General features: G+C 40.4%; 1 protein-coding gene across 4 annotated transcripts in view; it reads right to left on the reverse strand.

Annotated features, from left to right (window-relative positions):
• Positions 1 to 15,855, reverse strand: part of c2cd2l (c2cd2 like) — a 33,716-nt gene extending 17,861 nt beyond the window's left edge. For 3 of the 4 annotated variants that reach the window (XM_017701753.2, XM_017701752.2, XM_017701749.2), the window contains exons 1-2: positions 15,484 to 15,854; positions 14,032 to 14,466 (exon numbers count right to left, since the gene is read on the reverse strand). In XM_017701753.2, the coding sequence (XP_017557242.1) occupies positions 14,032 to 14,394 (363 nt within the window). In that variant the 5' untranslated portion in view covers positions 14,395 to 14,466; positions 15,484 to 15,854. Of the gene's footprint in view, positions 1 to 14,031; positions 14,467 to 15,483 lie in introns of all 4 variants that reach the window. The other variant, XM_017701751.2, reaches the window with a different exon arrangement.
• Between the last annotated feature and the right edge of the window lie 332 nt (positions 15,856 to 16,187).

Here is a 16,187-nt window from a genome sequence, read left to right on the forward strand (position 1 = left end):
GTGAAAATGTTTGGTGTTAAATCCTCCTCTCCTCATCTTTTACCCCACAATCTCAGAGAGGGGAGCTCAGACATCACTTTCATCATCCATTACTGGACTTAGACACGTAAATCCTATTTATTTATTTATTAAAATGCAACTATGTCAACTATTAACTTGCATCATCCTTTCCATTTCCTTAACCATAATCATCCAATAAAAACATAGGGTGAAGGAGGAAATATTACACCACAGACCTGGGGCGGTCAGTATGGCACAAATATAACATCAAGATACTCAAATATTTTTCCATAATGCACAGTTTGTATAACAATATTTCGTTCTTCTGAGGTTTGAGGAACTATGAAAAACTGAGAACAGTGATTTTTGTTCAATGTTTCACATACTCCAATGCACTAAATACAATTAATGAGGTATATTATGCTCTTCTTGTGATGAAACGTGCAATCGGTCAGTGTTCTTTACGTACTGCTGAAATCCACAATATGCTTCAAAAGGCAGAATCTGGCATAATGAATCAAAACAACAATAAAATATTGCCCAGACCTGCCACATACATGTTACGTGCTACAAAGTACACTTCTCTATGAGAGCATCCTCTCTATCCACTCCTGTTTCCTTGATTCCTCCACTCTTATTTAAAGAACTTACATCTCCCTAAAGTCGATGGACTTTTTTTCGATTTTTGGCTTACATACTGGTGGATGTAGGATAGAGGAGTCAAGGGGGCATCAATTAGAGTTTTAAGATCCACCCATATTGAGGCCTTTTGATACACTCCCATTATTAACCACTGGCACTAGAGATGCACCGCACCAACCAACCATTCTTTTTGTATCAGCCTTGATCCTGCATCTATTCATTACCACAATATTCGGCTTTTAAAAATGCAAAAATGAATCTAGGTTCTTCACAAAACTGGAGACACTCGCGCATTGGGAGCTGATGCCAGCAGAAAATGCTGCGTCTATTATCAAAGAAAAAAAGTCTCTAATCAGATTATGTAACAAATTGAGCCTGAAATAGTGCCACATAAAAAAGCATAAAGAATAAAAGAAATTTTATTTGGTCATCACACCAACTGTGAGTCTTGCCCTCCACAAAATCAGAGGCAAGCCAAAATTGGTGCCTAGAGTTTCTTTTTACAGAACATATTGCAATTACATCTGCCCAGTGGGATGCATTTCAGTGTGTATTCTAAAGGTTCTGCTATTAGCAGTACCAGTTCAGATTGGTTTTAAATTATCATTGCTGCATATCCATTAAATTGCAATGCTGTGTGTCCTTTGTCCTTTGCTAAATTCAAAAACACTGAATAGCACATACGAAAGCACATACATACATATACACAGACCTGTGAACATTTAAAACACTTAACACTTTATGCAATCAGAACTCTGTAAGAACTGTAACGCTAAAGCAAGGGAGATGTGAGAATCAGAAAGGTTTTGATAGGTCAAGCTAAACATAATTTGCCACGGAGTCCGGGTTTCTCTTTCCCCTTCCTGTATACTTTCCAGTGTCTGTCTGTCTGTCTGTCTGTCTCTGTTCATCAGTCTCTCTCCCTCTTTCTCTCTCTCCATGATCCAAAGGGATTAGTAATTGTGTTTGACTGGATTGCTTCAACTGGCTCAGGCTCAGAGCTCTGTGGAGCAGAGGAAGAGGGGACACAAATCCCCTATTGTCATGGCATATGTTCATCATCGCTTTATGGCTCTGTCTCTCTCTGTCTCTCTCTGTCTCTCTCTGTCTCTCTCTGTCTCTCTCTGTCTCAGTGTGGAGGTACATATGTATGATCATTAGGGGAGTTACAAAACTGAATATAGTTAGATTTTAAGTTGCAAAAAATCTTTTAAATATTAGTGACATTAAACATATTGACATAAATGAATTGGACTGAATAATATTGAATAACATTCCTTGATATTCATTGAAGAGACAACCACGAAAATAAGGAGAAACATGTTCTTGCACCCTGACATTAGTTATACAGTTATTACATTCTGTGTGTATTTTAACTATTAACTATTTTATATATAATTAAATATACACTGTGGAAAAGTCAGTTTTTTGAAGTCCTGTTTTGGAAGCTGTTGATTTCCCTTTATTCTCCTTTGACCCCCCCCCCTTCTTATATTTAATCACCTCAGAAATATTTCCTTTAACCATTTTAGATGCACATGGGAAAGAAATTTTCAAAACCGCTGAAGTGTATTTGGCAGTTGCTTGTGTGAATGTTCATGTCTCTTTGATGGATAACAATGTGAGTGAAACCTGTGGGAACAGCTTTTGTGGTTGGTTTTAAAGTTAGAAGGAGGGAAGAGTTAAAATGGCAGTAGGAAGCACAGAAGTAGAGATACTGGATAAATGAAATTATGATAGATTTAATACTGTACTATGATAGATTTAATATTGTGTGTTTTCTGCTTTTGTTTCCTGACAAAGAAAAAATAATAAGTAGTACTGGACATTTTGACTGCATACTGAATAAACGAAAAGGAGGGATATCTTCTAAGAAAAGTACCTGCTTGTGGTTGATCATGCTTTCACCAGGCGCTCAGGCTTTGATTGATTATATTTATTGTATTGTATTGTGGTGCCAAAAAAACAAAATACATATTGTATGATTAAATTTGTATATCATTACACTACTAGAGAGAGACTGTGTTGTGTGGTAACCAAAAGTGGTGGTTGAGCTTGTTAAAGATATATGGCTGCATGCTCTGAGTGTAGGCATGTAGTCTGTCAAACAGGACAGGAACGTAAGGTATGGCTGGAATTACAGTAAGGAACATAACGATGACTAAGCAGGACAGTCTGCCCTCCATCCTTTAAGAGCAAAAATGAGATAAGAGGTTTCAGCAGGAAATGCGTTAAAGCTGCTTTTGTAAGACTTCAGTCACAATTATCTACAGACAATAAGATCACACCCACTCCCTTCTCTCCATTCCAGCACACATCATCCCCAATGTTCACTCAGTTCTGCCTTTCCGAAGCAACCAGTTTTATAATTACTAGTCAATATCAGTTTGTAAAGTTTGGAGTTCATATTAGGTCTAATTACAGTCTTAAACTAGGGCAGCACAGCACTGCAAAAGAAGAAAATGATCAAAATTTAAGTCAGTTAAATCATACATCATGCTGCTTTCGATCATGTACAGAGATCCTTACATCACAACACAAATTCACTACCATGCATCTCCCCTGCACAACTCATTTGCATAGAATGAAAAACCCTCCAAATTTACATCACAAGGTTTGCATGGCTGCTGCAGAACTCTTCCTCAGATTTCCTTATCAGATGAATCACCCAAGAACAACAAAACGACTTCAAGTACATAAACACTTAACATCTTTGTCTTCAAAACTGACAAAGATATATGTCCTTAGAACCAAATCACAGCTAAAAGCACAAGTTAATGGCTAAGATTTAAGTGCAGTCAAGTCGTTTCAGACTCCTGGTGACCAAACAGATAGTGTTTCTCCAGAATATCCTGCTTTCTGTTTTGGTCTTCAGGCAGGCTTCTGAATGAGTTCTTTTATGATTTCTTTTATTGTATCCATCAATCTTTTTGCTGGTCATCCTCTTCCTCTTTTACCTTGAACTCTTCCAAGCATAATGGTCGTTTCCAATTAATTGGTTCTTCTTAAAATAGGTCCAAAGGTAGATTTTCAGTTTGGTTTTCTGGGCTTCATGTGAGGCTTGAGGTGTTTGTTTTGTAAGAAAAGCTGTCCACTCTGTCTACATCTCAATCAATGCTAAAGTTAGCAATCGTTTCTTTCATCTTCTATCAAAAAAACGTAGTCTTCTTAATACTGAGATGGCATATCACTACATCAAGTGTCTTGCGGTTATACCACAGTTTCATTATTGAGACCCGCATGTGCACTTCCTAATTAATTAAGTCACATAGATTAACCATGTGCGTCAGGAACAACAAACAAACTAGCCAGCAGAACAACCCTTCGTCACAATGATAATTTACTCTGAACAGCTCTCACTTAATTAGAGTAAGATGAGGGGGAAGGGCCAAATGCTTTGTTTTTGCAGTTACTCACTTCAGGTTAGGCGCTGCTGCCAAGTTAACGCTGAATGATGCAAAAAACAAAACATGCATTCTGGTCCGAGTGTTCCCATCAATCGAATAGCACATTTTAAAGTGGTTCAGATCCATGAGACAGATCTGAAAACATTAGATCAGTATCACGTTAAGAAAAAATATCAGGTTTGTGCCCCTTCAGCCTGGTAACCTGAACATTACCTAACTGTGGTTAATGAAATATAAGCGTGACTGCCATGATCCAAATTCTAGAGTGTGTATGTGTCTGTGTTGACACTGTTCCTCCCCTCTCTGATATGGTGTCACTTTATGTTTAAATCACCCAGGCGTGGAGCCCTTTGGTGTCCTCAAACACACCACCAGTCTGTCCAATCATCCAGAAATAAAACAATGCCAGGACTGCAAAAAAAAAAAAAAAAAAAAAAAAAAAAAAATCACAGCATTTCCCAGCCAGCCTCAGGCCATTTCTAGCACAAAGAGGGCTAACAACTTCAGAGGACAGACACAGGGCTACCTCAAAAATAAACATACGCAGACATAGCGCCTGAAAACTGCCAGCTTTGCTGAGAGCCTTGCTTGAAGTATCCTGCAGCGAAACTCAAGACATTTTTTTTGAAGATATCAGTGACTCATGTGGAAAGTTTGGCCTCAACAGATCTGCCATTTCATTTCTGGCTTTAAAATCTTACAGCAGATGCAGGCTCAAGTCCTGGTGGAAAGAAACAAATCAACAATTTGAAAACAGGAAAAAATGCAGATGCTTCATACGCAATCAGGTGTGAAAAACTGGGGTTTCAAACGATTGAAAGAGAAGGAAACACATTTTACATCCTAGACCATAATATAAAAACTGCAAGTGCACTTTAATTACTACAGGCAATCTGTGTCATACGAAGGAGTCACCAACATGAAACAGAGAGGGACATAAGGAGAGAGAGAGGATGAGAGAGAGAGAGAGAGAGAGAGAGAGAGAGAGAGAGAGAGAGAGAGAGAGAGAGAGAGAGAGAGAGAGAGAGAGAGAAAGAGAAGAGACAAAGCTTTGACCTTGAGTCTGTAGTCTTTCACTGCACATGTATCTAGGTTGTCTCAGACACTGAGAGACATATTCTAGACCCGAGGCATGATAATATGCCATCCTCTCATTTTGACACTCACACACATGCGCACACACAGTCAGACATTATCAGATGACCCAGAGCACTGTAGATGAGAACAAAGTGTCCAATTAATTTGATTACAGAAAAATACTTTTCCTCACTCATTCTCAAACAGTAGATGTGGAATGTGGCTTGAGCTTTGACTGCACATGTGCAGGCTTGAGCTGTGAAGGCATGTTTCACAAAACAGACACTACAGACCAAGAAAAAAAAAAATAATAATAACATACTTAAAATGTCTCCTACCCACCCCCACCCCACCTCCCACCAAGGTCTTAACACATCAAGTTTATGTGGTTAACTTTTAAGGTGTGGATCTAGCCTGATCTATACAAATGATCTCTATTCTAATTGGCTGTCCTTTATTGCAACACACTTAAAAGGCAGTCCAGACTGGAACACTCGAATAGTAGAGATGTGCACAGGTACTTGAGTACTCAGTTAATCTTTCAAGGTGGTGATATTAAAACACTGAAATGGTTATTCATGTCTTTGAATTCTTTATGGGATGATGGAAAAAAACAGACCCACCAAACGTCAATATGATGTTTTGCTAATACTGTGAAATTAAACAACTGTCCATTCATTAATCCTTACAGATACTCAAATAACAAAAGAAGTCAGAATGCTACTACTACATTGCTACTAATATATGTTGGTTTTTATGACCGCACAAAAGCAATGAATTTAAAACAGCCTGTTTTTGGAGCTTAATTTCCATATGTAGGCCACACAGCCCAGGAAAAGGATGGCACATTTGATGCTACATCAAACGTCTTCTTTCAAAAAGCAAAGAAACAGTTTTTTTCTTTGATCCGAGCCCTTTAAACCTTGTTAATAAGTACATTACAGACATGTTACTAAATATATTCCATACAAACGTTTCCCCAAATATCTAACCTAAACATCTTTATAAAGCAACACGTACTCCTGCCAACACTTAAATGGTACATGGTATATCACATAAGCTGAAGGAGTTTTAAAGGGTGTGGAGTGGCACACAGAATGCAAGATGGCATATACTAGCTGTGTCAGGGGCACATCTGCACATGCCCTCATCTGCAAATGCCCTCTATTCTGCCATCATGTGATTGCTGTGCTCAACACGTCCTCTGGGTGATTGTATGACTCACACAAACACACATTCACAGCATGAATTCCACGCACACATACGTACATACACACATACACATACACATACACATATGTGCACCAGAGCCAGTCAGGACGTTGCGTAAATGAATCAATAAACTGATTTGGCAGTGATCATTTCAGGGAAATCTGAGTGACCTTAAGAGTTGTAAAATTCTCTCTATGTGTGTGTGTGTGCGCCTGTGTCTGTGTTTGTGTGTGACCAAGCGTGCATGACATATGTGCCTGCAGACTTCAGTCATTGCATAATCTCAAGTATGCGATGCATTAGCCTGATATTTGTGACTGAATCTTGGTAAAATGTGTTCATTGAAAAGGTGAAAACAAGTCAGTCTCATTAGTCAGCTGAGAGTTAACGACTTTACAATGAGAGATTTTGTGCGAGTGCTTAATCATCTTAAGGAGATATTACAGTAAGTATGTGTATAACACATATAATCGGTAAGTGATACTATATGTGTGTGTTTCTGTCTTGTTTGTTTGTGTGTATGTGTATGTGTGTTTATCAGCACTCAGAGGACGTCCTTCTGCTGACATGGTCACACGTAACCAGCTGTGCCAATCCCTTTCTGCCAAATCCCTGGATTATTGAGGCAGAGAGAGAGAGAGAGAGAGAGAGAGAGAGGGAGAGAGGGAGAGAGGGAGAGAAATAGAAAGAGGAGAGGGCATAAGAGACCCAGAGAAAAAGACAGAAGACATAATATATGAAGAGAAATGATGTTAGAGGATAAGAAAACAAGAGAAATAAGAGAGTGACAAAGAAAGTAAACAGAAAAATGGGACACAAGAAAGAGAAAAAATGAGAAAGAAAATCTTTGCAAGAACATATCTGGACAGAACGAAACAGAAAGAAAGACAGAGTAGTTTAAAAACAAAAGAAAACGAATGTAGGATTGTAAGAATATGCATGAATTGGGGGGGGGGGGGGGGGGGTTTGGGGATGAATCTTCTTAGAGCCCTTAAGTTTTACACAGAAACACTCAAGAGTGTGGAGGATCGCAGCTGCAACACATAGTCCACTATTCACCTCTACATCACAATGAACAACTGGGATGAAGTGCTGAGGCCTGCATGATTCAACAAGGCAAACAGCCCCATAAGGGTGCCACTACAAGAACAGCCAATTTATTATTAGTTAATATTATTATTGGTCTGGGATTGGAATTACAGCTGATGATTACCACCAATAATTTTACATTCATGCATCATGCACCATCCCATTTTCCATATCTCTCTCTCAATAAAACATGGCACTGATCTCTCCTTTCCCACTCACTGAACGCTCAAGCCACTCTCTTTGCACCAGTAATCTGATTAAAATGCCACTGTGTGTGGAATTGCATGGTGAAGATTAACCGGCTGGTCAAATTCCCATCCGACTTCCTCGCGAGAGGTCACATGGAGTTGGTGTGAGTTTCTTAGCACGTGCTGCAAATAACAAGAGCTAAAGGCCATCTAAATACCATCCACTGTCATGAGAGCGAGAGTGCGCTTTCTCTGTAAGGGGATGCTGCTGGTGTTGTGTTCAGTTCCACTGATCTGACTGCCCATGAGTCATAAGCTAGTGTCCACTCCGACACATACACACAAAAAGGTCCCTGACCTCTTCACCTCCTCTAGCTGTCATTTCAAATATACTCATAGTGCTCGTATGTCCGAGATGTGAGCCAACATGGTGCTCAATGTATGGTATTACTTCTGTCTCTTTCATTTAATTTCTTTTTCTTATGCCATCTCTCTTCTGCAGCTGTTCCTTACAAAAGGTAAGGTGTTAAAAAAGCACCACAAAGGGTGCTTTGGACCAATGCCACTCAGGGATCACTCGTGGTTCCCCAAAGAAGCTTCTAAAGGATAGGTCATGAAAGGGCCAATACCATGGGGAAAAAAATGATGTAAGGCACATAGTGCAGTATGCAAACGCGGCTAAAGCGCCAAAACATACCACTTACTCTGAAGCCAATACGGTCTGTACATACAAATTAACTTGCAAAAACCATTTGCTTTGAAGTCATCGTTTTTGTGATGTCACGAAAAACCCCATAGATCCACCTATTCAGACGACAGCAGTTTAGCTCTGCCCATTTATGGTGAAGTTATAAGCAGTGTTTCAGCACAAGCTGCTTTCTGAATAGACACAATGCAAGGCAACAAACAGGAAAGAGATTTACATACATCAATCTTAAAGGCAAAGCCTGTTTAAACTTGTGGAATAAAAATTAATTAATTGTTTTTGGTACATACGTCTTAATTAGCATCCAATGTGGTGCCAGCTTAGCCTTAGCTCATTAGCTCCTCCAAAGACAGTTTACATTTCTCTAGGACATTTTTTTATAATAAAATGTTTTCAAATTTATTGAAATGTTTTCAAGTTTTTTTTTTCCTTCCCTGCCTTTAACAGTTAATCAGATATCCATTTCACCGAAGAAGCAACAAGCTATATTTACAAGAAAAAAAAAAAAAAACAAATATGCAAGCAATTTACCCATAAACTACTTAATCATAATGGCTCCACATCCATGAGCAATGCCATGTTTATGTGACAGCAGAGGAACAAACTTGTCATAGTAGAAAAAGAATTGCATGCTCACTGGTAAAACTGCTAAGGCTACATCAGTCACTTTACCACAGGTTACTCAAAGCAGAACACGACAGGCGAGTTGCATGTTGCCAAATACTGAATGGGAAAAATTAGCAAAGCGGATTATAGCTACACTTTAAACACAGAAATGACAGGGAGTCTGCAAATAACGTCAGGTCACATATAAAGGAGGAAATAAATAAATAAATAAATGCGTTTTCCATACGGAAAGGACACAGGACTTCAGAACGATGCCAAATGTGTTTGTTATCCTAGCTGACTAATTGAATATACAATTACTTTACTTGATGCGTTGAAGTATAACAGTTTTTTGGCGCTAGCATATACACTAATAGCATTCAAGCTACACACCAATCGAATGCTTTCAGCACTCTAAAAATAGAAGTAAATCAACACAACTCTAGTTCCTCTTATGCAGCACTTAATATTGATGCAATACTGCTTGGTAGTCATCAGAAAAAAACTTCATTTGCTAAACTGTGTTGCTATCAGTCTGACACTTCAACTAGAAGGGATAGCAAAGTTTCAGAATAATTCAATCAGAAATATCGCAAACAAAAGCTGCTTAACACTTTCGGTAGCTGTCATGTGTGACAGAGAACTGTTACTGTCAAACCGATTATAACAACAGCCGTGTCAGTTGTCAACTACACAGATTAGAAAAACTAACATTTCTTAAAGTTTCCAGTTACCTTCTAATTCAGACATATTTTGAGCAACACTGATAACACACTCCTGATCATCTGTCCACTATCAAATGAGGAAAGGTCGATTGCCTCCCCACAACACCAGGTGTAGTTTAGACGCACCGCATGTAGAGTTCCAAGAACACTGGCATACTGGTTGTGTCGTAAGGCAAAGAAGAAAATCGCTTACTGCACCTTTAACTCTTATGGATCCATCAACATTAGTCTGGATACACATCCTGCTTGTTCTATATGAATTACAGGTTTTACCTAGAACCCTACATCGATGGAAAAAAATTAGGAGCCTTTGTTTTTTTGTACTGCAACAAGGCAAATAGTGGATGCATTATTTGCCCAAACAATAACCCTAACTGGTTGAACAGGTCCATAGAGTTACAGTAAGCGTACACTAGAAAAAGTCACACTAATCAGAATGTCAGTAAAAGCAAAACGACAAGTTCTTTTGTAACCACCTCCTCGCTCTCTCTCTTTGTCTTGCACGCACACACACACACACACACACACACACACACACACACACACACACACACAGACATACATATAGAGAGTCTAAAAAGGTTGTCACTAGGACCAAGACAGAACTAGGATATCAGTTTTCCTGGAGTTACGCCAACAGGTGGCTTGCTGTGTGTTAAGGTGGTCGGGCATGACCTACCGTAGGCTATAATTTACGCTTGTGACCTGAGCTCTTGTTTTCTCTCTCTCCCTCTCCCTCTCTCTGTTTCTGTCTCTCCCTCTCTCTCTCACACACACACACACACACACACACACATACACAAACACACACACTGAAATCCCACTAGCAGGTTTTTCAGGTCAGATAGATTTAATTGTGCATATCTGAGGGGGTGGGGGGTTTCCATCGAGACAGAGTGTATATCCGAAGAACATAGGGAATTAGCCCATCCACCTCTCAGCACATGAGATGCACAAAGTGCTAGGAAACCGATGTCTTGGCAGCAAATGTGGTGGCATTATGACAGTGCGAACCCAAACCACGCATGTCACAGCAATGCTTCTGGTGCCATCTTGTAGCATACAAATCAGCAAAGAGATCCAAGGTGTTGTCTTAAATTATAAAATAGTCAAAATAAATATGATTCTTCAGTCATCTTTACTCATGAGTTAGCAGGTTCCAATGTGGTGTAGATCCCTGTCTACTGAAAGCCAGACCAACTTATGCAGGAGACTAATCTGAAAATATGCCCTTTGATCTGTTCACTAAAGCATATACTTTCCTCCTGAATGAAAATCCTAAAACCTAAAGTCTTTTATCTTGTATTAGAAGACAGAATGTAGATAAGAGTTTCCAAATTGGAGCATTTTCTCTAAACCTTTTTTGACAGACTGAGAGGCTTTCACAAGCAAGCCTCTAAGAACATTACAACATACAACATGACCAATATTTAGATGAAAAAAGTAGAGGAAGGATATTCAATAAACAAAAGAGAACTTAACAGTCTGAAGAAACAGAAGCAGGAGTTCCTAGAAAACATTACATTTCCAGCTTCTACAAAATCCTCATTTCATTATGCAATACTTCTAATCAGTTGAATGCAAAAGTGAAAGGTGATGAACAAGGCTAGTTATTCTCAACCTTCAGCACATCCAGGAAGATATCCTCATGTCACATGGTCATTTAATGACAAACGTCTGAATACGTCTTTTTGGTCAATGTGACCTTTCAAACTGTAAAGGAAACATGTCTTTCACTCAGTGCTGTTGTTCATGTAACTGGGGTCCTGAAAACAACAGCAAGAGGTCAGAGAAACATACTGGAGGAACAAGGAGACTCAGCATCTCTCTCTCTAGAGCAGCAGGGTCAGGCACCTAACAAGAGCACATAGGATTGTGCCACAGTCTCATGACATAATATCCACCTGTTTCTTATATTCACTCATAAACTTCACACCAACGCTTCACATTTGACCTCAATAGCTCAAAACCAAGAATTTGCTAATTTGTCTTTTAGTCACAAGAGAGACTCTTGAATCTAAAACACTTCATTAAGAAAAGCCCTGACTCCACAACAGCGTAGTCCATCATGCTCTGTAGAATCTTACACAGCAATCGACAGAATGAAAATGCTTGGTGCTGTTTCTGCACTTGGCTCCCATCCAGACCTGAAATTAAACGGAGGTCCTGTGAACAGCGTTCTGCTGGATCTCTCATCTTTTCCCTGAAAAATCCAACTGACTATGGAGAAACTGAAGCTAGAAGACATGAGAATTACATAACCAAAATCCTCTCCACACACCTCCCCTTGACAATCTAATGAAATAACTAGGTTTCTGAAGTGGCACAACTATTGGCTGGAGACCTTGCGACAGAAATAAAGTGGAAAATGACATTTCGAGTAATAATCTCTTTACTTCATATTTTACAACACCTTCAGATTCGGGAGACTCAACCGCATTAAAAACAGCCGAGATGCTTTCGGAACGTTGCATATGAGTGTGCAGACATACAGTTAAAATTTCCACTCTCGCTGATCAGAACAACTGTGTAGATGGCTAGTTTTCACAAATATACAAGCATATCTGCATGGTCTCCATAGGCAACATCACTTCAAAGCATTTTTGGATGTTTCCAAATGGGGAAGGCCTAAGTCAAATCATGTGAGATGTTAAAGTGGGAATGGGGTTGGTATAATTCTTCTCCCCTGTGGAGGGGTGATTAGGGCTTTGATTGACCCCCTTTAAACTCAGCCACCACACAGTAACCGGAACGATGACAAGGCAAGGGGCAGAAAGAACGAGGGAGGCAGGACATCACTCAATCTCTCATTCTATGCCCAGAGGGCAGTCTATGGCGCTGAGCTTTGATACCCAGGCAGATCAAACGGAGACACAGTTAAATATAGGAAAGGAGACCTTTGGACACGGCAGCTATCTCACACTATTTTGAACAGTCTGAGTGATGTGCTCAGTGCTGATAAAAGTCATGCTTTTGTACTGAGCTGAGAACAGTTTTCCATGGTCTTCCAAGTAAAGCACAAAGGGAAAAGCTGGCTTCAGATCAGGAGATAAATAAAACACCTACCCTGGAGCTTCTGGAGCAAAAAGAGAAAATGAAGGACAACTCAAATTTGGATAGGGGAGTCAGAGCCTTCACAATATGCCCATGAATGCTGGCATCTTAAAACTAAAACACACATGGTGCAAACATCTGTGAGGTACTGGCAGAGTTCTTACTATGACTTACGCTGCATAGCTAATTAAACAAACTGTGTGAAAGCCAAAATTAACAGCTTGAGCATGAAAGAGTGACCATAAAAACTGTTCAACATAATCTCAGGACTCCCTTAATTGAAGAGTTTTTACATGTTTTAAATACTGCCTAGTGCCCCTACAGTTCAGATTTTCTCTACTAAATGCAAAGCTTGTGACCCAAGTGTACAGGTTTTTCCCTTTTGCTGAACCTGTGAAATCAGACATGGTGACTAATCAGGGAAATCAGATATTGTTGAAATCATTTAACCATCTGCGATAGCTAATGTAGTGGCATGACCGTGGGCGTCCACCCCACTACGCTTGTCCCCTGGGAGCCCAGATACTGTTCCTTTGGCTAAATGTTTGCTCGCATCATTCCAGGAAATAAGGTCTTAAATAAAAAGGCGTTAAATAAAGAGCTGCTATACAGAGGTGCTGTCAATGTAAAAGCTAAACAGTACCTAACGACATAAACTACATTCTGTCTACCACAGAAGGGTATTATATATATATATATATATATATATATATATATATATATATATATATATATATATATATATATATATATATATATATATATATACACACACACACACACACACACACACACACACACACACATACACATATTTTATATATCTATAGATAGATAGATAGATAGATAGATAGATGGACAGAGACAGACAGACGCATGTAGGGGGGGGGGGGTACAGGAGATAAGCCTCAGGAGAAAGATTTGATATATGATGTAATTCAGAGAGAGAGAGAGAGAGAGAGAGAGAGAGAGAGAGAGAGAGAGAGAGAGAGAGAGAGAGAGAGAGAGAGACAGACGTTACACAAGAACCTGTCTTTCACTCTTGAAACTCAAACTCCTACACACTGACTAACGAGTAACCCCGCTACACACACGCTGCCCACACACTCTCTCCAAAACAAAGCCTATAAATACCTGTGCCCATACATAGACATATACACCCCGAGATATGACTACATACACCTACACACAAATGCCCAAAAACATATGTTCAAACACTGCCACAGTCTCAGGACCAACCACACACAAAAACAATTTCTTACTAACGTCATACAGTAACATGCGTTCCCTCAAACATCTGAGTGTAATGCACAGTGTTAACTCACCCCTTGTCTGCAGGCTTGTTCGTTGAGCGCTCTCACCCACGCCCTCTGCCAGTGTTCCCTGAACGACTTGAACGCGAAAAGGGAGGACAGGAGCCCTTTGACCCCAGCCTCAGTGTCACTTGCCGAGCCATCTCGCCCAAATCTGAGCCTCAGGAGGGAGCCCCACACTCCGCCCGTCAGAGTCTGGTGGGTGAGGCTGAGGGGCAGCTGCCAGGAGCTCTCTTCGCTCCGCTGGGGCCTGGCACCTCTCCTAGGCCTCAGTAAGGCCAGGGAGAACTGAACAAGCCAGACTAGCACGACCAGCAGCGAGACACAGAAGAGCGCCACTAGGACCAGCCAGCTCACGTCCTGGAAACTCATCATCTCCCCTCTCGCCGATCACTTCAGTCGCATTTTTATTATGGGCTGGAAATTTTTATTAATCGAGGTGGGAATCTGTGGAGAAGGAGAAAGTGTGTTATTATAAGCACAACGGAAAAGCTTACAAAATATAAAAAGAGTTACAAATGCTGGAGTGAATTATTTTATATGCAGTTCTTGAAAGGAGAATGGGACAATATGAAAATATTCAAGTCAGAGACAAGAACACCACGCTCTATACAGTATAATTCACGTACAGAAAAATGTCAAACTATAAACTTGTACCCCAACAAGATGATGGCTACAGAATCTAATGTAGTAAATTACCTGAAGGCTTGTATAGACTGACCTATCTTGCATACTGCAAAGGTACATGTAACACTGGAGTTCAGTAAATCCACAACCGGTAAACTTATTCAAAGAAAGCAAGTTTTTCGAGCTAGCCGTTTATTTCTCAAGTTCCTCTGCAAATGTATTGTGAGTCTACGGATCTCCGCCACGTATGAGAAAAGAATATTATTCAATGCTTGTCTCCGACTACTAGGCGAGAGTGCTTTTTCCTCTATCCGCTCAGGGTATCTTGCTTGGCGGACACTTGGCAGCTCCAACTAGCTGCGGCGTTTCGCTTCCACACACCAGCACGGCAGCCAGTGCGGCTCGGCGGTAACTTACGTAGCTACACCGACATGTCAATAATGCACTATTTAAGTTTTTAATATAATTTACACGTGTAACTCGGAAAGTATCTCTGGCTATATTGAGCTTTGTTGTTGACTATTTCTTTCCCTTCTGTTTACGGCCACTGTGAGTTTAGCCGGCTAGCTCGCTAGCTCCGATCAGGGAGGTTAGCTAGCTTCATTACTCGCCAGCTTCTTATTCAAATTTTCCGTTCCACCTTAAATTATGTGAATGTCGCATTCTGGCGCATGTAACTAGCTTAGCTAAGGGCGCCAGAATGTAACTGCTGCACCATTTACGGTGGAACGCAAATTTCGAAATAAGAAACCAACTTCAGCTTCGTTTAGCTCCATCAGCCGTAAACACCATGACTAGATGGTCTCAAAAAAGCAAACAAATGTAAGAATTAGTTACCGTTTTCTTCAAACTGCACAATGGGTTACGTCCAATGAGTAATGTCCAGCAGCAAGACGCCAGTCCACCAAACGCAGCCTGGCAACCAACATTAACGTTGCTGACAACCACCGTTAGCCTCCGCGACTAGCCGCTGATATTCTCGCTCGTAATCCGAACAGCCGTCTTTTCCTGTGGTTTTACGGTCACTTTTCTTCCTCGCATCTCCCCGAAAACATTTCCTCCACGTTGTAGGGTGCTCTTCGATTCGAAACATTGATTTATAAGCTCGTGCCTGACCGTAAATATGACTGCGTCTGCCCTCCCACCGCTCCCGAAGCGGACAGCGGAGAGCCGAGCGCAACTGTCAAAATCGCAGCACAAACAGCGCGCGCACCCAGCGATGCGCGACTCCCTGAATGGATCGCTTGATTCGGTTCTTTTCCATAAATCGAACCGAACCGATTCACAAGTACAACTTTGGGAGCATTTACAGAGCAGGTGTTTTCTGGGCACAGATTAAGCCGAGTCTAGGACTATATTATAATGTCAATGGCGAATTAACATCGAAAAGCCTTTCCAATGTAGGATTAAGCTAAATCTGCGTCTGGGGAAACTGTTAATGTAAGCTGAAGATTTGTAGTAAAACTCAATTATTAATATCAACTGAAATCCTATTCATTTGTCCCTGCACACGAGCACACACCCACACACACACACACATA

Source organism: Pygocentrus nattereri, chromosome 23 (genome assembly GCF_015220715.1).
Source record: "Pygocentrus nattereri isolate fPygNat1 chromosome 23, fPygNat1.pri, whole genome shotgun sequence".
Taxonomy (NCBI): Eukaryota; Metazoa; Chordata; class Actinopteri; order Characiformes; family Serrasalmidae; genus Pygocentrus; species Pygocentrus nattereri.